The sequence below is a fragment of the Primulina eburnea genome, chromosome 6, assembly GCF_022965805.1.
Source record: "Primulina eburnea isolate SZY01 chromosome 6, ASM2296580v1, whole genome shotgun sequence".
NCBI classification, from domain to species: Eukaryota; Viridiplantae; Streptophyta; class Magnoliopsida; order Lamiales; family Gesneriaceae; genus Primulina; species Primulina eburnea.
This window is the reverse complement of record NC_133106.1, coordinates 18120011-18143273: the sequence shown is the minus strand read 5'-3', so window position 1 is coordinate 18143273 and position 23263 is coordinate 18120011. Positions and strand designations below refer to the sequence as shown.

The window sequence follows — 23263 nt, the reverse complement described above, 5'->3', positions numbered from 1 at the left end:
ATCGATAGTACAAGCTCTGAGCATATCCTCTAGAATCTGAATAACTCTCTCTGAATGACCGTCGCTCTAAGGATGATATGTTGTACTGAACGCTAACCGTGAACCCATAGCTCTGTGCAAACTCTTCCAAAACTCTGAAGTAAATCTAGGGTCACGATCAGACACGATCGACACAGGAACACCATGAAGTCTAACAATCTCTGCTACGTACTCTTCGGCATACTGGTTCATGGAATACGTCGTCTTGACTGGAAGAAAATGCGCTGACTTGGTCAACCGATCAACAATAACCCAAATAGAGTTAAAACCTTTCTGCGTTCTGGGAAGACCAGTCACGAAGTCCATCGTAATATGCTCCCATTTCCATTGAGGAATCGGCAATGATAACAATGTCCCAGCAGGTCTCTGGTGCTCAATCTTTACCTGCTGACAAGTTAGGCACTGAGAAATAAACATGGCAATATCTTTCTTCATACCTGGCCTCCAAAAGAGTCTACGAAGATCCTGATACATCTTGGTGCTACCTGGATGTATCGAATATGGCGCGGTATGTGCCTCTGTCAAGACATCTCGCCGAATATCATCACCAACAGGAATATATATACGGCATCTGAAATTCACCAAACCATCTCCATTCAACCCAAACTCTGAATTACCCCTCTCCTCTGCTCTAGCTCTCATCTCTATCATCAATGGCCTGCTCTCTACGGATCATATCCGTCAATGTAGCACGAATGACCAACGCTGAAAAGCGAGCAATGGTCCCTGGAACCACCAAAGCTATCTCCTCTCTCTGCAAGTCTAACAACAACGGCTGTTGAATCATCAAACTCAAAGAAGAACTCGACTTACGGCTCAATGCATCTGCCACAACATTCGCTTTCCCTGGGTGGTAACTAATCGTCACATCATAGTCTTTGACAAGCTCTAACCACCGTCTCTGTCGCATATTAAGTTCTTTCTGGGAAAACAAATACTTCAAACTCTTGTGGTCCGTGAAAATTTCACACTTTTCGCCATACAAATAATGTCTCCAGATTTTCAGGGCGAAAACCACAGCTGCCAGCTCCAGATCATGCGTAGGATAATTCTTCTCGTAGTCCTTCAACTGGCGAGAAGCATAGGCTATGACCTTTCCACGTTGCATCAGCACTGCACCAAGACCCTTCTTCGACTCATCAGTATAAACAACAAAATCCTCTGAACCACTGGGCAATACAAGTACTGGAGCTATCATCAACTTATCTTTCAACTCTTGAAATCCACTCTGACATTCATTGGACCACTCAAACTTCACAGTCTTCCTCGTCAGATTGGTTAACGGCAGGGCAATCTTGGAAAAATCTGAAATGAAATGACGATAATAACCCGCCAAACCTAGAAAACTGCGTACCTCTGATACCGTGGTAGGGATAGGCCATTTCCGAATCGCCTCAATCTTCGCTGGATCAACAGCTATACCATCCTTCGAGACAACATGACCTAAGAAAGAAATCTGCTCCAACCAGAACTCACATTTCTTCAACTTAGCAGACAACCTCTTCTCTCCCAACAACTGAAGAACAACTCTGAGGTGCTCTGAATGAAGCTCTCTGGTCCTGGAATAGATCAAAATGTCATCGATGAAAACAATGACAAAGCTATCCAAATACAGCTTGAACACACGGTTCATCAGGTCCATGAAGACTGAAGGAGCATTAGTCAGACCAAAAGACATCACAAGAAATTCATAATGACTATACCTGGTCCGGAACGCCGTCTTAGGGATATCAGACTCCCTAACCTTCAACTGATAATAGCCAGATCGCAGATCAATCTTCGAAAATACGGTAGCCCCATGCAGCTGATCAAACAAATAATCTATTCGTGGCAACGGATATTTATTCTTGACAGTCACTTTGTTGATCTCTCTGTAATCAATGCAAAGCCGCAAGGACCCATCTTTCTTCTTGACAAAAAGAACCGGAGCTCCCCAAGGCGAAGAACTCGGTCGAATAAAACCTTTATCCAAGAGATCCTGCAACTGCGTCTTCAACTCCTTCATCTCTGTAGGGGCCATTCTATAGGAGCCTTAGAAATAGGAACCATACCTGGAACTAGATCAATCACAAACTCTACATCTCTGTCCGGCGGTAAACCCGGAACATCATTCTCAAAAACATCAGGAAACTCTCACAACATCAATATCATCAATATTCAATTTAACCATTCTATCAACATCAACAATCGAAGCCAAAAACCCATCACAACCTCTAAACAGCAACTTCTTAGCCTCAAGACACGAAATAAAATGATGGACCAGCGAAGTACCTGCACTGGCGAGCATACCTTCCCTATTGCCATCATCTGCAATTTCACCGTCTTAGCAACGCAATCAATCACTGCACGATAGGTTGATAGCCAATCCATGCCAAGTATAATATCAAATGCGACCATTGGAATAACAATCAAATCAGGCAAATCACTCGCTCATCAATTTGAACAGAGCACGTATGCACAATAGATGTCGGGCACAACACATCCCTCGAAGGCAATACAACATTAAACTGGAGGGGAATAACAGAAGGAACTATACCCAAAGATCTCAAAATTAGTTCAGACATAAAAGAATGAGTAGCACCTGTATCAATCAATGTCGTAGCTACTCTGCCTGAAATTAAAATAGTGCTAGAGATCACAGAAGAATGGTTTATACCTTCCTTCGTCATGGTAAAGATGCGACCCTGCACCTTCTCTTTACTCGCTCCTCTTGGACAGTCTTTGGCAATATGGCCTGCAGTGCCACATCGATAGCAAGTATGAGTACCAAATCTGCACTCTCCCCGATGATGTCTACTGCACTTGGGACACAAAGGCTTCTCGGGATCAAATAGAACTGCCGATGGTTTAGGACTCGGGTCTATCTTGCCTTTCCCCTTGAAACGATCCTTTCCTCTTTGTCCTGAACCCTAGCCTCTCTGATCAATGGCTTGCTGTCTCGCTTTTCTTTCCCTGGCAATGTCTTTCTCATCTTGCTCAGATAACAAAGCCTTAGACACAATCTCTTTGAATGTCACAACCTTCAACATATTGATGTCCCTCCTGATTTCTGCTCGAAGGCCTCGAATGAAATGAGCACCCTTATCTTTGTCAATGGAAGCAATATACGGGGCAAACAGACAGCCCTCCTTTAATTTCAAGATGTACTCATCAACATTCATACCTCCCTGTTGAAACTTCAAGAACTCAGTCACCTTCTTAGCTCGAAGTGCGTCTGGGAAGTTGTAGAACCCGTAAATCAGTATACGTATAAGCCATGCATAATTCTATATTTTTAAAATTAAATTGACTTCATTGCATGATTATTTTAATGCATTTCTTTGAAGTTAATTATTTTATTGTTTCATGCAGTAATTTATTTTTCAGTTATTTCAGTGAGGCCGGACTGGAGTTGGAGTTTTGAGATAGAATTTAAGATTCGAGAAATATTTCCAGAAGTAATTTAGCTAGCAAGTAAGTTCATTTAAGTTAAAAAGGATGTTTTGAGGATTTAATTTAATTACTTGAGGTGATTAAGAAATAAGTTCATTTAAGTTCCAATAATTAAGGGTTAATTCACTAAATTAATTAGGGATTAGTGAGGCTTTTAAGGATTATAAATTTACTATCTAGATAACATTTTTCCCTTCCCTTTTAATTGTTAAATTTCGGCCACCCCTTTTTGTTGATCAAATAATTCATTTGCCAACTCATCATTTGACCAATTCTTTGTCATCTTTTAGCATGCTAACCTTTTCTATTGGTAATCAACTTTAATTAATTAATGTTAGAACATTATCCTAGTCTAGATGAGCATGTAGAATCGGTCATTGCACCACCATAATCCCTCCAAGTAGAATTGATAGCAAACCACAATTCAAAATTCAAAAAATGGAGACTTGGTCTTGATTCTTTCCCTATATTTTGCACCCATCTCCCTCACTCCCCTAACCATCATATCCCCTCCCTTAGTCACGAAATTCAGAGTGTTTTTGAGAGAGGAAAACCGTGGGACTCATAGCTAAGCGAAGGGAGAAAAATCGAGTAGAAAAGGAAAGGAAAGAAGCGCTCCATCTCCTCCGTGCCGCGTCATCGTCGTTTCGTTCGTTTTCTTTCGAAACGAAACCAGGCATGTTTAGATTTCTTTCAAACCTCAATCAAGTCCTATTATCATTTATTTAACATTACATGATCATCTTTTATGTGCAAAAAACCGAAATGCACTAAGCATTTTAAGAAAAACAAACATGCAGATTTTTCGAATTCTTGGGCAGCTTTACGGTTTTCGCTTGTTGTGATGTTTCAGGTGAATGGTTCGACTCCAGGCTCCCAAGGCGACATCTAGACACGTAATAGGATGCATTAAGACCATGTTGGTCCATTCAAACTAGCCCGATGCATGATGAAACCCGAAAATGACAGCAGATTTCCACCACTGTCATTTGGTGCTTCGAAATTTCAGTTTTGCTGTCATGGGGAAAGGATCTGATCTTGGCTGCCCTAAGGGCCTATAGCCATGGTTAGATCCCTTCCCTAGCAATTCTAAGACGTGACTAAGTCGCCTTTTTGGTGGCTTGGTCTATGGCTCATCGGTTTTCAATTTAAAAACAAGAACAGCCCCCTCCCCTCTCGGCCCCTTCGGTTTTGACAGCACATGTACTTCGAGTTGGATGGTGTGATGCGGATTGTGGCTGGTCTAGGGCCCTTAGCCATGGTTCGAATCATTCCTTGGGACGTTGTGGAGAGGCTTGGTCGGTGGTTCAAGCCCCAATGGCCAAAAGTCTCGCAAACGACGCGATGCAAGCAAGGTTACAGCTGCTGGAAAATTACAGCAAGTTGCTGTGTCGGTTCGGAGGCTTGTTCGAGTTCTCGGTCGGCTTTTAGCCTATGGCCTTGGACTGGACAGTGCCCCTTTGAGTTGGGAAGGTCAGGTTTTCGACCGTTCGTGATTCGGATCATTTTTGAGGTCGTACGAGAATTTACGGTGTGATGTGCCAAATTGACTCTCGAAAGAGCGTTTCTTGTTTTGGCCTCCATTTCACCTAGATTTCGACCCTCATCATTTTAGGAGCATTAGTTCATAATTTTAAGCGTATTTTAATCATGAATATACGTCGGTTCAGTGTTGGTTCGGAGTCATGATTAAATACGAAGTCGGTAGACGTAATTGTCGCATTTTCAAACTTAATGGCATAGTTTGGTCAAGAAAAATCTATTGCATATTTTTCACGACGTATTTAGGTCGCATCGAGCCTAGGAACGATCCAATCTAGTTGGTAAAATGATACAGGATATTTAATTCAGTCATTTAATTTATTACATGCATAAAATATAAAATATTTATTTTTGAGATTTATGCGATATTTCTTGTGGTCGATTCACTATCATGGGAGTATTATTTTACACGGTCGCCAATGACCGATCAGTTCAGTTTGGTACCACGGTCGCCAGTGACCGATCAGTTCAGTTTGGTACCCCGGTCGCCAGTGTTCGGACAGTTCAGTTCAGTGCAGAGACCACATGCGTAGACCATAATCTCAACAGAAAATTATTACATTTTTAATTCAGTGCAGGGCTCCAAGGAGCAAATGTTTTTACTTTGATTTCTCAGTTCAGTTATGCACGTAATATAATTGCTCAGTACAAGTTATTTTCAGCACGCCTCATGAGCAATATTTTATCCCATGCAAATTTTACTACAGTATTTTCTCGTTATCTACGATGTATGCATGCTGAGTCTTTAGGCTCACTAGACTTGATTGTTGTAGGTACCGATGAGGTCAGGGCCGAGGGCGGGGACCAGTGAGCTAGCTTGGGTCGGCAGTAGTGGCACCCGAGGACCTCATTTACAGCGCTTGCCATTTTTATGCAAACATTTTTATCAGTTGTTGAATATTCTTTAAATTGTTAATTTTTGGCAAACTTTATTTTCTTCCGCTACTATATTTTTAAACATTGAACTTGATTTATCAGTTGATTTTATGAATGAGGCAATTTAAGTTCTTTAAAAAGAAAATTTTTAATTTTCCGCAAATTTTCAAGTAAGGATTTTCGAGCCTTCACAAAAGTTCTTGTCATAAAACAGATCAGTGAACTCTTGCCACTTCAATGCTGGAACGTCCACACTAACCTTGGTAGCATTCCACCAAATGCGTGCAGCTTTGACTAACATGAACACCGCACAACTGATTCTGTCTTTGTCTTCGTAGTTGAGATGATCGAAAATAGCCTCAAGTGCCTTGATCCATTCTACGGCCACCAACGGATCGGTGCTTCCTGCAAATTCAGGCGGATCCATCCTCTTGAAAGCAGTAAAGATGCCATCAGTTCCAACTGCTTGAGTCACTTGGCCTCTACCATGTCCTCTACCTTGTCATGTACCTTGCAAACGTAGGAACTGTTGGATATGCTCACTATGAACTTTGGCTTGCTCTTTCAACAACTTGCCGAACTCATCGACAACTCTAGATGAAGAACTATCATCACCCTCTGCGGCTTTCCTCTTAGGAGGCATACTCTACAATGTGCTCACACAATACAAATCAATAGATAACAATGAATAGATGTAGAAGAAGACATACCCGGACAGTTGTAAGTAGACGAAGTCATATGCATTGGTCTAAAGAACGGTGTTCTGATACCACTAAATGTGACACCTCTGACCCATTTAATAAAATAACACAGCGGAATTAAAATTTTTCTTTGAAGGGAGGAAGAATTCAAAATACATTTCCATATAAAACCAAAAGTATAAACATGATCAATCAAATGATACAACAAAATACAAAATATCATTTTTGTGATCATGTCCAAAATGCTTGCAAAAATAGTCTTCTTCCTTTCATCTTGGTATGCATATGACTCCGGCCCACAATCAACGTCCCGGCCCATCGCTCTTATCTGCAACACATGAAATTAACTGAAATGAGTATAAAACTCAGCAAGTGGAACTCTTACATAGCAATCGATACATAGCATACTCGGAAAAACATGACTTTGAAAACATTAAATACCATCAACTCTGAAATATGAATATCATAGCATGAACAATAATAACGATGGTATTTCTCTTTTCTCTAGTATGGATTGACATCTATATAGTATCTCTGTCTCTTACCTATATCCCATCGCTATAAATCGACAACTCTGAGGGATATAAGTCATGGTCGTTGATCAACTAATTGCATGTAATCTCTGACTATGTATCTATCAATCCATAAATCATTTTGAACTCTCTCTTTGGCATTTTATCAAACACTTTGAAGATTCTAATCTCTTGTATTCTCTTTTCACAATTGAGACAACAAATGCCTCCAATATATATAACAAGTGTATCAATACATAATCATGAATCAAATTAAGGGAATAGCACATTAAAACCATTGAAATACAATACATATATCATCATGTGAGCACAAGGAATGAAATTCCACTTACAACACTTGGAACACTTGGTTTTAAACCTTTGTTTGAATTCATACAACAATAAACCATAATTTACACCATCAACATCTCAATAATTATAAACCCATATCAATTAATCCATAAAACCAACACCAACACTAAACCCATGATTTCTTCCAACACTAAACCAAGAATAAATTACACCAAAAGCTTACCTTAGCTTCCTTGATCCCAAAATAACCTTGTTCTCTCAACAAATAACCAACAAGAAGCTTGGATCAAAGAAAGGAATTGAAGGAAATGAGGAAACCCTAGTCTCCTTGAGAGAAGAAACCGAGAAGTGAAAAGAAAGAATGAGAAAAATGAGACCAACTCTTGCATTATAACACTAAAATCCGAAAACACGCTTCTACTGTTCATGCACCGCGGGTGCGCTCCAACACGCACCGCGGGTGCGGTGTGCCCTCGGCAACACAACCAAAATTCTGAAACTGACGACCGCGGGTGCGGTACAAAACTTACCGCGGGTGCGGTAACTGTCACACCGTGGGTGCGGTGTCTGTTCGGCAATCCACCAAAAATGCTGCAATAAAGACCGTGGGGGCGCTGCTCAAATTACCGCGGGTGCGGTCTGGTCTCGGCCAAACAACCCTTATGCAACTAAAATCGAAACGCAACGCTGACACAAAACAACTACCATCAACTAATATCAACATTACCACAAAACAAGAATAACCAACAATACTATGACCCATAATCACAACTCTTAACATCTAAACCAAATAATCCATAAACATACGAAAACTTAAACCATACTGTTCACCAGGCTTGGCTATTACAGGCTCACTGCAAGCTAATTCTAACATGAGGAACATGAAAATAAACTTAACTTGACCAACACTCCAAAATCGAACTAAAAACGAGACTAATACGCCCAACAAATCTAGTATCTAACCATGACTCTGTACCAACCCGAACCAACATCGAAACATCATTTATTCATGATTAAAATACCCCTAAAATGATGAAAAATATATACCAAGGGCTGTAATACACGAAAATGGTGCATGGAGGCCAAAATCATGAAACGCTCTTTCGAGAGTCACTTTGGCACATTGCACCATATATTCTCGTACGACCTCTAAACTTAACAAAATCACGAACGGCCAAAAACATGACCTTACTAACTCAACGAGGTACTGTCCAGTTCAAGGCCATAGGCCAAAAGCCAACCAAGAGCTCAATGACACCTCTGAACCGAAGCCAAACTTGCTGCCCAACAAAATACAGCAGCAACGGCCGCGCTTCCATGATTCGTTTGTGAGGCTATTTGTCATTGGGGCTTGAACCACTGACCAGAAACTCTTACCAACATCCTAAGGTATGGTTTGAACCATGGCTAAGGGCCCTAGGCCAAACACAATCCAAGCCAACACCTACGACAATACCAGCTTCACCCGAGAACACACGCATGGCACGCGTGGGGTTGTTGCTTGTTTTGCTGTCAAATGAAGGATCCAATGGCTATGAGTTTAACCATGGTCCATGCTAGACATGCTAAGGTGTTGCAAGAGTCATGGACAAGGGCTAGAAGCCAACCACAACTCACTTGACACCATAAATTCGAAACTCAACAGACACAACCAAAACAAGAAAAATGAATACCGATGGGGCGTTGTTCTTGTTTTATTTTTTAAAACCGATGGCTACATGAACCAAGCCATGAAATGGCATCTTGGACACGTCCTAGACATGTCAAGGAAGGGTTCCAACCATGGTTACAGGCCCAAAATCCAACCAAGATTCGAACCTCCCTGTACAAACCGAAAACCATAATTTCGAGACACGAAATGCACCATGGACGATTGCTGTCCATTCGCGTTTCTGGGGGGGAGGGATTTAACCCACGGACTAATACCAACTGAACTTAGCAATTGAACTGCTCAACAAATGAACACGTCATCTGCTGAACTCAGCCAACTGTTCTACAACTGAAGTTTATTTTCGGCAACTGATTCATTACCAGCTGACCTCTCAGTTGTACACATCATCAGTTGAAAGCGACAACAGACAAAATAGTACATATACCTGCAACTAGTAGTGGAACGCTGCATTGCAGAATAAACAGTGTACAATTTTCAGAATATATCGACGTGGCAATCAACGGTTAGAATATTCAAACATTCTTTAATGTTACCGTTGAGAGGAGAGCCTATAAATAGTCGAAGAACAGCAACTGAAGAAATCCCGACTTTCAGTTATCCTATTCTACTTGTTGTTATGCTGCAAAAAATATCTACTCGCAATCAGAAATCAAAGCTCACGCTTATTAGTCGCATCAGTAGTATTCAAGATTACATTCTCGAGCTTATTTAGCACTTTGTAATCTTTATAGATTTTTTAAGTTGTGCTAAGATCAGTTACGATCTATAAAAGTGTTGTATGCTAAGAGTTTCAGTTTTGGCAAAGTGATAAGTCCAAACTGAAGTGGGTCAGTACAGTGTCGTGTATTTGATCAAAGTCTTTTAGTGGATATCCTATCTTCGTGATAGAAGGGGTGACGTAGGAGTTATTCAATTCTCCGAACATCCAGAAACTTACTATGTCATTACTTCAGTTACCATTTTCAGATAGATACTCTATCTTTCAGTCAGTTAGTTTTTCGCAACTGTTTTATTCAGTTTAACTGATTGTTGTTGACCGACGGGATATTTAGATTCAGTTTGTAACAGAACTGAACTCATATTGTTGAAGAATATTTTAAATTTGAGCAGTGTTTATTCAACCCCCCCCCCTTCTAAACACTCTTTATTCGTTTAACTGATCATATCACATAATCATACCTCGAAAAGTTCTCGGTAAAGGTGATGAACTAGGCATGTCCATGCTTAGTGGTGATGCTAAGCGGACCGCACACATCGGTATGGATCAAATCCAATAACCCTTTGGGTCGCTCCACATGGCCTTTAAAGGGATTTTGGTCATCTTTCCTTTCAGACATGATTCACAAGTCGTGAGAGAATTAATATCGGACATATCAAACATGCCCAGTCCCACTAGCTTGTTCATCCTTCTTAGGAAAATATGTCATAATCGAGCATGCCATAATTGTGTTGAATTTAGAGTATCTTGTTTTCGCATGTTTGTTGCTGTTATTGCTTGGATATTGTTTAGTGGAATATCTTTCAATTTTAAGTTGTAGAGATCGTTTTCAAGTCCACCTATACCTATTAAACATTCATTCTTGTAAATGTTTCAAACACCTTTGCTAAATAAACAAGAATATCCATCTTTATCAAGCACAGAAATGAAAACAATGTTTTTAACCAAATCTGGTACAAACAAAACGTCTCTTAAAATTAACTTAAGATCATTGTACAATAACATGTAAACATCTCCTACGGCCTTGGCAGCAACTCTTACTCCATTGCCAATCCTCAAAAAGGTATCACCTTCCCTTAGTTTCCTATTTCTTCCCATCACCTTCAAATCATTAAAGAGATGTGAGCCACAGCCGGTATCTAATACCCAAGAATTAAAGTTAATTGAAATGTTTATTTCAATATAGAACATACCGTTTCCAGAACTCTTCTAGGCAAGATATTCTCTGCAGTTACACCTCCAATGTCCAGGCTTCTTGTAGTGATGACATATGTCAACAGTCTTGCCAGCCTTCATTAGTATGGTTGTCACAGCGGGATTCAGAGATTTCCTCTTTAAGGGCACATTCTTTTTGGGACATTGGAAAGAACGCTTCTTTTCCTTCCCATGTGGACCAATCTTCGTGCCAGATGAAGTGCCCACATAAAGAACCGACTTCTCTTTCTTGATGGTGGACTCAAAGGTCACAAGCATGTTCACCAACTCCTCAAGGGTTTGCTCCATCTTGTTCATATTGAAATTCACCACAAAAGGATCAAATGAGCTAGGCAGTGACAAAAGTAACACGTCGGTGGTCAACTCCGAAGGCAACGTAAGATCCATGCCAACGTGCTTATCCACGAGCCCAATCAACTTTAGGCCATGCTCATGGACCGAGGCCCCATCTCGCATGCGTACAGTGATCAGCTGCTTGACTGTAGCATGCCTTAGAGGTCGAGTCTGCTCACCAAAGAGCTCCTTGAGATGCAAATGAATGTCAGCAGCACTCTTTGCATCCTCAAAACGTCTCTGCAGCTCATCATTCATAGAAGCCTGCATATAAGACTTAGCTCGCAAGTCATGGTCACACCAATCCTTGTAATTATGCAATTCCTCAGGAGTGCAGCTGACAGAGCCTCAACAGGGGGCGACTCAGTAAGTGTATACGCTATCCTTTCTGAATGCAAGACGATTTTTAGGTTTCTTAGCCAGTTGAGGTAATTAGGTCCGGTTAATACGTGTTTGTCGAGTATTGCAGATAGCGGATTGTGAATTGAAGACATTGTCAAAAATTGTACTGAAAAGTAAAACCGATAAATATTAATGACTATTTTAAAATATTTAGTAAGATATAAAGTATTGACTTTTACTTTATAAATTTTCGTTTCCACTGTTTTGACATTTTTCACTACCCTCTAGTGAAAACAGGAAACTCGTTTCCTTAGTAGGTACGTAAGGTCCAGTTATCAAATTATGATCCCGAATAATATCAGCCAATCATAATTCCTAAAAGATAGTTTCCAATTGCATCACCATGCATCCCTTAAAGTAAACTTTTGTCTCGCGTTTGATTAGGACCCAATAATATGACGTCGTTCATCTTTACATGTCAAGCCTTACCCATCGATGTTGAACTTTAATGGACGGTCGCCATGAGTTCCCTCAATAATATGGGCCGAAATCATGGGAGTTCCATGTAGTTCACATCACCATGTCAATGGATGTCACAGCTTTCCGGTGTCCAGGCCCCCTAATAATATGAGTCGAGCCCCGAACACGGGTAGCGTTCATCATGCACCCATTGTCGATGGAAGACATGGAAATTATAAATACCTTTATAATTCACCTTTTCGGGCTTGATATTAATTTTGAATCTTATTCAAAATGAGGTTTTTTAATTTTGAAAGGTCTCATCATTAATTTTATTTAAAATCTCGCCATGTTTGATCGTATGTTTGCCGGATTCATGCAACTTTGTTATTATCATAATAATAACGTACATACACATTATTTATAACATATCATGTATATATTATATACAGTAATCCTAGAGAAATGCATGGGATGCAAATGCAACTATTACATAAGATTCCAATATTTACATATCTTCGATCTTCACATCTTCCAATCTTGATCTTCCACTATACTAATGTTTACAATTAAATATCCATGGCAAATAGGGATACATATCATGTGGTGGGAACGGGCCATAAACCGAGACCACTTAAAATTTGATAATTATTACATCATTCAACACAAAATATCCTAGCATACACCTAGCGAATTGGGCTTGGGCTTTTGATCATCATTCATGCATAATATCACATATCATACAGCCCCACGCAGCCCGAGCTGCCCGAAATACCCTTTTCTTGGCCTTGTTTTTTTTTTTTTTTGCAAAAAATTATCTCATGTGGTTAGAAATTAACCTCAATATAATATCATATATATGCTACAAAAAATAGTAACCTTAGTTCTTGATACCACTTGAAATGGGATCGATTAAGGTGCTGAATGCGCAACGGAATTTTCAAAAATTGTCTTTCAAAGCAAAAACCGAGCACCTCATTGTACTAATGTGTAGCAAATACAATAAAACACAAAATGTCATACATAGGGTGTTTTAGAAAATTACCTATCAATCTTAAAAGATTGATTATGGCTCCAACTTAGTTGTCAAACAATTAAGCTCTTCAATGGCAAGATTGATCTACAAACTTCCCCTTGAGCACTCCTTGCTCAAAATCAAGCCCACTACCAACAAGAAAGATCCACCTTACACTTGCACTAGAAAATTAAGGTATTTTTCTTTGAGAAGTGTGTGATTTCCTCAACAAATTGAAGAACAAAATTGGGGACAAAAGAAGGTCAATATTTCAGCCAAGTAATTGGGGAGGAGAGAAGGATGAGTTGTCTTGGTTGTGCAAAAAGATGAATAAAAAAAGTTTCATGTTCATGCCATGCCATTAACTCAAAAGTTGCCTCCAACCCAAGCACTTTTAGGCCCTTCATGTGTTGGACCGATCGCCAACTATAAAAACTGCTACACTAACAAACCGGGTTCGACCCAACTTACGCGGAACTCAAAGGTCGCATATTAGAGCATAATCAATGGTGAAATCAAATGATATTTTTTCACGTCAAAAATTTAAAAAAGACAAAAACTTGTGTGAGACGGTCTCACGGATTATATTTTGAGAGACGGGTCTCTTATTAGGGTCATTTATAAAAAAAAGTATTACTTTTTATGCTAAGAGTATTATTTTTTATTGTAAATATCGGTAGGGTTGATCCATCTCACAAATAAATATTCGTGAGACCGACTCACAAGAGACATACTCTTAAAAAAGTAAACTACTTTTAAAATTTTCTCCCACCATCATAAACTCAAAAAAAAATTACAAAACAAAAATTTGGGTCTCACCCCTTTTTCCACTCTCGTTTTTTAAAATGAATCAGATTCTTAGTTTTGAACTTTGGTTTATTTGCTGGACCATGAACCCACTATCCCGAATGGATTCATTTTTGGGGATTCATTTTTCGAACCCCAATGGATAAACAAACTACCATTGGAGGTGTCCTTGTGTGGCTAAATATTTTATACCAGAAAATTACATAAATATGTAAAATGATATAAATAAGATGGATCGAAAATCTAATTACAAGGCTCATGTACTTTTATTTAAATGTCTCAAACACATTTGAGTCAATTTAAACTTTACTTGATTTTACTCAAGCTCGATAATTTAATAATTATTGCTAATTGGTCTCTACAAGGCCCAATGTTGTTTAATTAATTCAACACTTGAATTAATTTAATTTAGTCAATAATAATGTTCATGAAAATCACAATTTTCAAATACATTATTTGCTTGATCAACTTTTAATTTAGCAACACTTTCTCAAATTAAAAAGTCGCATTCCCCTTATAGAAGTCATACTTCTAATTTTCATTTATGCTTATAAACTCCTTTATAAGCCGTTCAACACATTGAACTATTTTACTTCTCAGCGAGATCTAGAAAGTTAGCATTTGTGTAGCCCTCAATGGTTCATTTGTACAACTAGCCTTGGGTTCACGTCTCCATGTGATTCAGGACTAAACATGTCCTTATATGAGCATACCCCAATTGCTCCATTCTTACTTATCAACTCTTTGATAATAAGAATGTCAGAACTCAAGTCTGATAGTACCCAACCCACCATGTTAAACGCCTAGCAGCATCGCTTACATGATTCCATAGGTATCAAATGATAATTTCTGCACGAACCATTCAATTATGGTTAGCGTACAGTATGGTCCCTTCAACTCATATATTCCGACCGATTCGACAATCATTGGTTTATCGAGAGTTGTCAATGAATCGATACTATGTGTCATGTCGTAGTTGCATCGATGATGTACTCTATAAAACCCCTTTCATAATTACCACCATACTCTGATAAGAGATTTCAAACTACATATACATGAGATCACATAGGATATCCATACCTGAAGGTAGGCGGTGAATCCCCGACTACAATGCATCGACTCCTATATGTTTCGACAAAATACCCAACCTTGCCACCTGATGACCCCATGAGAGTCGGTAAACAAGTCAAAGTGCAATGCTAGCATATAGAGTCTCAATGTTGTCCCGGGTCATAAGGACTAATGGTGTACAACCATAAACTAGGACATTTCCACTCGATAAGTGAGAACCTCTTGGAAAGTCCTTTATGGAGGGTTGTTCAATGCAATCTACAAGGAGCACCTATCTACATGTTCGGACATCAATGTCCCCTACCAATGAAACATGATACTCACATCGCAGATACTATTCTCGACTCGAGCGGCCTATATCCTTCTTAGAGGCAGCTGAATTAACTAGGAACTGTTTAAAATATACAGTATTGCAAATATAAGTTTCATGATACTCATCATATGAGCATCCCATATTCTTTCTACGATTTGTATATTCAAGGACTTTATCTATGCAACTAGCATGGGTATACAGATAAAGAAGTGCCAAAACAATAATTTCAAATATTATTAAAATAAATATTGTTTATACGTAGAGTTTCAACACGAACCATCGGCCAACACTTGGCTCGACGGGCACCTACTCTAACTGTTGGTACATGGTTGAAAGGAAAGTGCGATGGTACTTTACTTGTGGCTTCAGCACAAGATGAAGATTGTCATCAATATCCTTTGTCTTGGGATGTTTTTGATGTAGAATCCATTGCTTCATGGAGTTGGTTTTTGACGAACCTCATAGAAGTAGTGGTTGATGAGGAAGAGTTGATGATTATCTTTGACAAACATTCGGGCATCATTGTTGCGGTTGGTGAGATTTACAAAAATGCATACCATGGTCATTCTATATGACTCTTGTCTCAAAATATGAAAATTCGTTGCAAAAAAGAAGGGTTATACCGAAACGTTTATGCGTTTAGAAAAAATTTATATCCAATATATTTAATCCAATGACCACAACTTATCCCAAATACAACAACAACAACAACAACAACAACAACAACAACAAAAATGCCTAAATTCTTCAATCTTCTCATCGTTCAATTTATATGCATTTTTTCTGTACATTGTATAAGTTGATGTGTCACACCCTTACTCTATACTTGCCATGATTACCATAATCAAAATAAGTTTTGAATGATATAACTATAGTATCCAGCAAATCAAACAAGAGGCATCACTTTGACGGTTTATAAAAAATTTGGCATGATGTCCCTATATTTTGTATACACCAAAAACTCAAGCAATACAATTGATACACACTTATAAACATATTTTCATACACAAACATACTTTGTATCATCATACATAACATGGAACTTGTTTCAAACCCTGACATAAAATTTACTACAATACATATGCGGAAGCTATACAATAAGATGTCCCGGTTCTTGTCGAGGTAAGGCACGTCACAAGCATCCATTGGCGAACCGGCATCCTACGTCTCTTCACTACCTGATCCTGTAACACATGAGCTACGTGAGTTTATAAAACTCAATAAGTTGGCACTTATACGTATCAATATGCATCGAAGGAACATACATATCAAGTCGTGATCAATAATGAATCTTAAAAACATATCATACCGTAGCATATATTCAATGTTCAATTTTGTACTTGAGCCTCATTAGTTGACCTGTACTACCGTGCTTGCTTTATTATATAGCTACTACTGTGTTGGATGTCAGAGAGCAACCTTTGGCAACCCCACGCCCCATGAACATATATTGGCCAATAGCTTTGGTGGACTTAAAACCACCCATGATGTCAACAAGCTCTATATCATGTAAAAATCAGTTCTTTTCCTTTCATGTACATGTTCATGTTCATAACATAGCACCCATCATCAATATTCATGAGTTTCTTACATATTTAATACATAACAATGGAATATGGTACTATGTTTTCATCAATAAGATACTAACAATGTACATATAGCAATAATCAATGGGAAGTATTTGAAATCATAATATTACTCATGTATTACTTCAAGAACATGCCAACTTACAGTCCAAACTTAAGAACACTGGTTTGAGACGGTGTTTCTCGCTCCTATACTGTCAAATACATAAATAATTCAGTCACTATTGTATAAACTAAATGAAAATCATTCCTTTATTGTCATCTACATGTACCATAACTAAAAGAGAAGAAAACTTACACCCTTATGAAGTTCTTGGGATGGAGAATGAACTTATAACCTCAAAATGATGAAGGAAAGGAAGAAGGGAGCTTTGGGAGGAAGATTTCTAGGTGTTCTTTTGTGTTTGCTGTGGAAATAGGTGAGAGGAAACTGATGGAAATGTTTAGAACTTTGAAACTTATCTTCATATATATTAGGCGGCGCTCGGGCGGTAATAAATTACCGCTCGAGCGCGGAACTTTCTGCCCAAAAGGTGAAAAAATCGTGCACCGGCGCTCAGGCGGTCATTTTCTACCGCTCGGGCGTCACATGTTCTGTAAAATTGTCGGAATGGTAATGCACCGGCGCTCGGGCGGTAAAATATTACCGCTCGGGCGCCACCTATTCTGCTTCTGCGAACCGCTTCATCAAAGATCGCTCCAAAAACGTCTATTCCGTTCATGATCTGGAAAAGTGGTAAACTAGGAAGTTGTAGCTCTATGTCTTGGCTTGAATCTCCAACTGGTTTCAGGTCATTTGGAGTTCTTATTAAAAGTTTATGCCCATTCTCCTAACATGTGTCAGTGTGGGAATGACGGTATACACGACACACTTCAGGGCACTTTTGGCTTGTCTTCCACAATGATTTGGACAAAACCCAAAACATAAAAGTTGTAGCATTATATCTTAGCTTTCTAATGGTTAAGGCCTCACACAATTTGAATCAATATTCATCATTATGCTAAAACCAGTAACAACTACCACGATTTCGTCTCATTTTCTGCAGTCCTATACCAACTTTCATTACACTACTTCTACCTACATCTCTTACTATAACTATTTTGGCATATATTCATTCTCAATACACCATGAACAATATAAAAGCCATGTTCAATCTCAATGTTGATACCTCAATCATCACGTGAAATCTAATGAGCTAAATAACTACATAATAAACGACATAAACGCATTATTATCATTTGTACGAGTAACCGAGCATTACATGATGCCTCTAGAGTGTAAACTCCACATTCACCATTGCAATAAAAAAACATATAATTCGAATAAAATGTGCAAATATATAAAACCCTATTGAAATTCTTGTAATAATTTTTAAAATAAAAAATTTTAACCTGATTTTTTGAGTAGGAAAATCTTCTGGCCTAACTATGTTCCATATTTCAAAAGCATCACTAACACCCACGGAAACTAAGATGTGTGGAATCATAAGCGCTAAAGGCTTAATAAGCTTAAATAATGTATTGCCCAACCTATCTATGCTGCGATCTGAATCCATGACAGTGATCTTCTTAATTGTAGGAAAAACAAAACCCAATGTCCGAGAAGATGAAAGGGTATCAATTTTTTTTGGCTTTAACCCATGGAACAACTGGCCATTCACCAAATTCTGCTCTCACATAGGACATAAAACACTCTTTATTATTATGTCTTTCCTAATTGAAAGCACTCGAAACTATCTGATGAAAATCGACGTCCATCTATGAATCAATGACACGTCATGTGACATGAAATGTGTGTACGTCCTTTGTAATTCAAGTAACCCACGACAATATTCTTGAGTATGTTGAAAATGGTAAAGTGAAATATGTTAATTACTAACTCAATGTAATAAACAAAAAAGAAAATAAGAAAACTCTTATGGTTCCATTCAACCAAGAAGCAGGTGTCCTCAATTCAAGAAACCACTTTTTATCGTAAGACGAGTACAACCCAGATATCCTCATGTTGTTAGAATTAATCTCAACGCTTACTCAAGCCCACGATCTACTTGCGAAAATTCTCACTCTCTTCTCAAAAGATAGAGAAATTATATCATTCATAACAAGTTGATGTAGTGTCTCATTTGTCATAGACTCTTTGTCAACAATGACCAATTTTAACTTATAGTCTGAAGTCTTTTCAAAAGCATGAGTCAAATATGCTTCTATCTCAAGTGGCCTATTTGGATCCACCACCTCTTTTCTCATAAATGCCGTCTTTTCAGGTTCCTTAATGTCTCGCAAAAATCTGAGAGAATAATATATACAATTTTGTCATTTTTTAAGAATAATACATACAATTTTGTCATTTTTTAAGCTAACAAGATAGTTAAAAATTATATAAATATCGATAAAACTTAACAACATTGGCACTAACAGAAGGCGATCTCCCAAACCTATCTTTCAAGTACATATCTTTCAAGTTGGAGATATATATTTGCATAAGTTTCAATACATCCATGATATGAGAAAATCCTTCGGCTTGTTCCTTTTCCATCGTAGTAATTTTATCTTCCAAACTTGACAAACAAACTTTATACAAATCAGCAAGAGATGTATGATTCCTATGTATAGATGTATCTCTCATGTCAGTCAATGGAGGAGACGGCTGATTCCTGTGTGAAACACTATCTCTGGATGACGGTTGAGATTTTCGAACTTTATCTCGAGATAACCTGGAATATGTATATGTGAATGGCTAGAGAAACTATCGATCCTCAGTCTGTATACCCACTCCATCCTCTGGGTCGTCCAATTGATCTTGACTGCACACTACTTTGATACCCTGACTAATCAACTCCGTAATGTGATTGACTATCATATTAGGATAAGAATCAACAAAATCGTCAGCCATATAGTGCACAGACAACAGCTCCTCCGTTGATCCTCAACTGTCATAAATCTGTCTACTCATCAAAAACTGATTCGAATTGTTATAATCTTTAGCACATATAATTAAATTACCAAATTGTATATTCTACACCAAATACTCCATTTCTTTCTTATTAAAAAATGATGTTATTTTCATACAAACCTCAATATATTTTGATCATAAAGTTAACTTACAATCAAAGAATTGATCCCTTCCAAGTTTCGTAATAAAGTAAATCTACAAGAAAAAAATGTTATTAACTGTAAAAAATTAAAATTGGATCGTGTTATAGTAAAAAATTGGTTCGAGTCTCATTGACTTGAGTCACTAAGACTCGATCCAAATATGAAATGCCTCGACCCACCATGTGGGTCGAGTTCTTTATATCTGGGTCGTGCTCGACCCAGGTGTTAAGCCGCTACCTAAATTGAATTTTGGGTCGCAGTGTATGTGCGGTGTGTCGAAATCGATTAGAGTCGAACAAGAAATCAACAATAGATCTATATTCATTCTAATAACATGCTAACCGAATGTGAGTCGAGCTCGACCCAATCAAAAAGTTAGTAGTAAAATTCAAAATAATAAGTTGGGTTCTTACCAATACATGATTATTTCATTGGATTTCTTCCAAACCAATATCTTGTACACTCATTGTTACAACATACATGAACAATCCAAAAAAATTAGAAAAATTTGAGGTGATGCGAAAAAGAAGAGACCTGCGAAGAATGGTAACAAGAGATGGGGAAGAGTGGTGGGTCGGGGAGGAGTGAGACGTAGGTTTTAGGGTCATGTAAGTTTTTTTTTATTAAATTTTAGATTTTTTATATATAAAATTAAAATTAAAATTTAAATACATAATTGACAAAATTAGATTTTAAATAAGTTTAAATAAAGGATAAAAAATAAATTGAATTTCACTATTCTTTTTTTAATAAACACTTCCACAGTCCCGATTTCTTCATTTTCTCATTTATCTATGCTAATTCTTTTTTCTTGAAACGTATATCATATAGTAATTTCCGTCAAATTTCTCACAATATTTATTATATTTTGAATTTTTGTTAGGGATGTCAAAATGCAATACGACCCGTCAATCCGTCACGACCCAACACGAAAAAAATCAGGTCCGGTTTGGTTTTTTCGGGTTCGGGTCGGGTTGGGCCGCGGGTTGACCTGAAAACTTTTTTTTGAAAATATTACCTATATTTTTATATATTGTATGTTTGAACAAAATTTATTGTATATTTATATGATAAATTTTCATAATTTAATATTTATTTCGTATATTTTTTAAAAATTGTTTATTTGATTTAGTAAATATACTTTAATTTTCTACGATTAAACTTTCAAATTTAAATCGAAAATTTTATTATAATGTGTTTAAATTAAAATATTATTATTATTTTTTATTTTTTCGAATTTTTTTCATTAATTTTTTTTAAAAAATAAATAAAATTCGGTTAGACGGATTAAACGGGTTTAGACGGGTTCGTGTTCGAATTGGGGGTTTTCGGGTTACTTCGGGTTCGGGTTGGGGAAAAAATAATTCGCGGTTGACCCGAAACCCGACCCATCCGGCTGATTGACACCCCTAATTTTTGTTGTATTTTTGACATCTCATTATTAAATAAGCCAACCAAATCCTCTCCTCATTCAAATTTCTCCATCTTTTTCTTGGTTTAAAGTGGGAACTTGAAAATGAAAATGCAAACCTTTTGTATGGTATCTTTGTAAGCAAGAGAACAAAAAAATCATCTGTGATTCTAGTCCTTTCTTTTCCTCCACCTCGCTGAATTTGCCCTAATCTGCAACTTCGCCTGTCCTTTCATCTAACACAATTTATACCCAGTACTTTGAACTTTTTACTTCACCTCATAACTTCTACGCATAGATCCGTGTGATGACTTCTTGATTTTACTTCTAAAGATCTTTTTTCCCCTTTTTTGTTACGTCTGTCGTGTTTACGGGTTTCATATTCTTAATGTTTTAAAGTGCGCGTAAAGATCAGAATTTTCTTGCAATATAGCCCGGGAAAAGGTTGCGGGAGTCTAAATTCTTGGATTTTCTTGAATGTACTGGAGATGAGGGACTTTCCATCTTGTTTTGGAGAAAGTGGTGTTCAGGTTGCTGATGCTTCTTCTTCTGGCGTAGGTGCGAGAAAAGGTCCTCACAATTCTGTTACTAGCATATATAGGTGTAAATTACTCGGTAAATCTTGTTTAATCAGCATAATATGGAGCAAGAACATGATTGGTCAGTGCCTTAGTGTTGAATTAGATGATGCATCGAATCGTTGTATCTGTAAAGTAGATGTGAAGCCTTCTCTGTTCTTAAAAAGAAAAGGATCCAAATGTTTTGAAGTGAATGCTAGTAAAATTGAGGTGTTTTGGGATCTTTCTTCGGCGAAATTTGGGCCTGGACCTGAGCCTTTTGAGGGGTATTACGTCGCAGTTGTTTGTAAGGGGGAAATGGTTTTGGTAATTGGGGATCTTAGGAAAGAAGCATTCAAGAAAACTGGAGCAATTAGTGCCTTTAGCAATGCAATGTTCATCTCCAAGAGGGAGCATATTTCTGGGAAGAGGGTCTATTTTACCAAGGCACAATTCGGTGATAATGGACAGATTCATGACCTAAGAATCGAGTGTGATTCGAGTACTAACGAAGAGCCTTGTTTACTGATTTATATTGATGCAAAACCAGTTATGCAGGTGAAGCATCTCCAATGGAAATTTCGAGGAAATTACTCCATATTAGTGGATGGGCTCCCTGTTGAAGTCTATTGGGATGTTCACAATTGGCTATTCGGTTCAAGTTTAGGGAATGCAGTGTTCATGTTTCAGACAAGTTTATCTGCAGAGAAGTTGTGGAGTAGCCCAACTTTACCAGATTCCTCCGAATTTTCATGGAGCTGCTCCGACACTTTCATGGATTCTAAAGCACAAGGTCTTGGCTTTTCTTTCTTCTTGTACGCTTGGAAGAATGAATAGTAGATTATATGATCCATCATTGATAAGGTGACAATATTTTTTAATATTCAAGGAGTTGTTTGATTGACTTCTATTTATGAATTTGGTTCTGTTTCATATAATAATTCTTTGCAATATCTGGTGTTATGGTTAGTGTTGGAAACTTCGATCAACTCCCTTACAACTTCGATCATCCAAGAATCATTTCACCCTTTGAACTTTTATCATTAAGCATTCATCTTGATTCTATCAGATGTTGTATCCTATTCAACTAAAGCCAAAGAAAGCAAGTAACTGAACTTGTCATTTTGATCATACTTGTGAAAAAACGAGAATTATAGAATAAAATTAATGTTACTATAGACAGCAGTCTCCTTCACACACAAGATGTTGAACAAGTCCTGCAATTAAAGTTAGGAATTGCTTTGTGACTTTCAC

The 23263-nt window shown here is 37.9% G+C and overlaps 1 protein-coding gene across 1 annotated transcript; it reads left to right on the top strand.

Annotated features, from left to right (window-relative positions):
* Positions 1-21490: 21490 nt before the first annotated feature.
* Positions 21491-22937, top strand: LOC140833841 (uncharacterized). Its single transcript, XM_073198281.1, has one exon. The coding sequence runs from the start codon at positions 21941-21943 to the stop codon at positions 22844-22846; it is 906 nt and encodes a 301-aa protein (XP_073054382.1). The 5' UTR covers positions 21491-21940; the 3' UTR covers positions 22847-22937.
* The last annotated feature ends 326 nt before the right edge of the window (positions 22938-23263 follow it).

Coding starts and splice junctions, on each gene's coding strand:
- LOC140833841 (XM_073198281.1), top strand. CDS start 21,941: ATGAGGGACTTTCCATCTTGTTTTGGAGAAAGTGGTGTTCAGGTTGCT.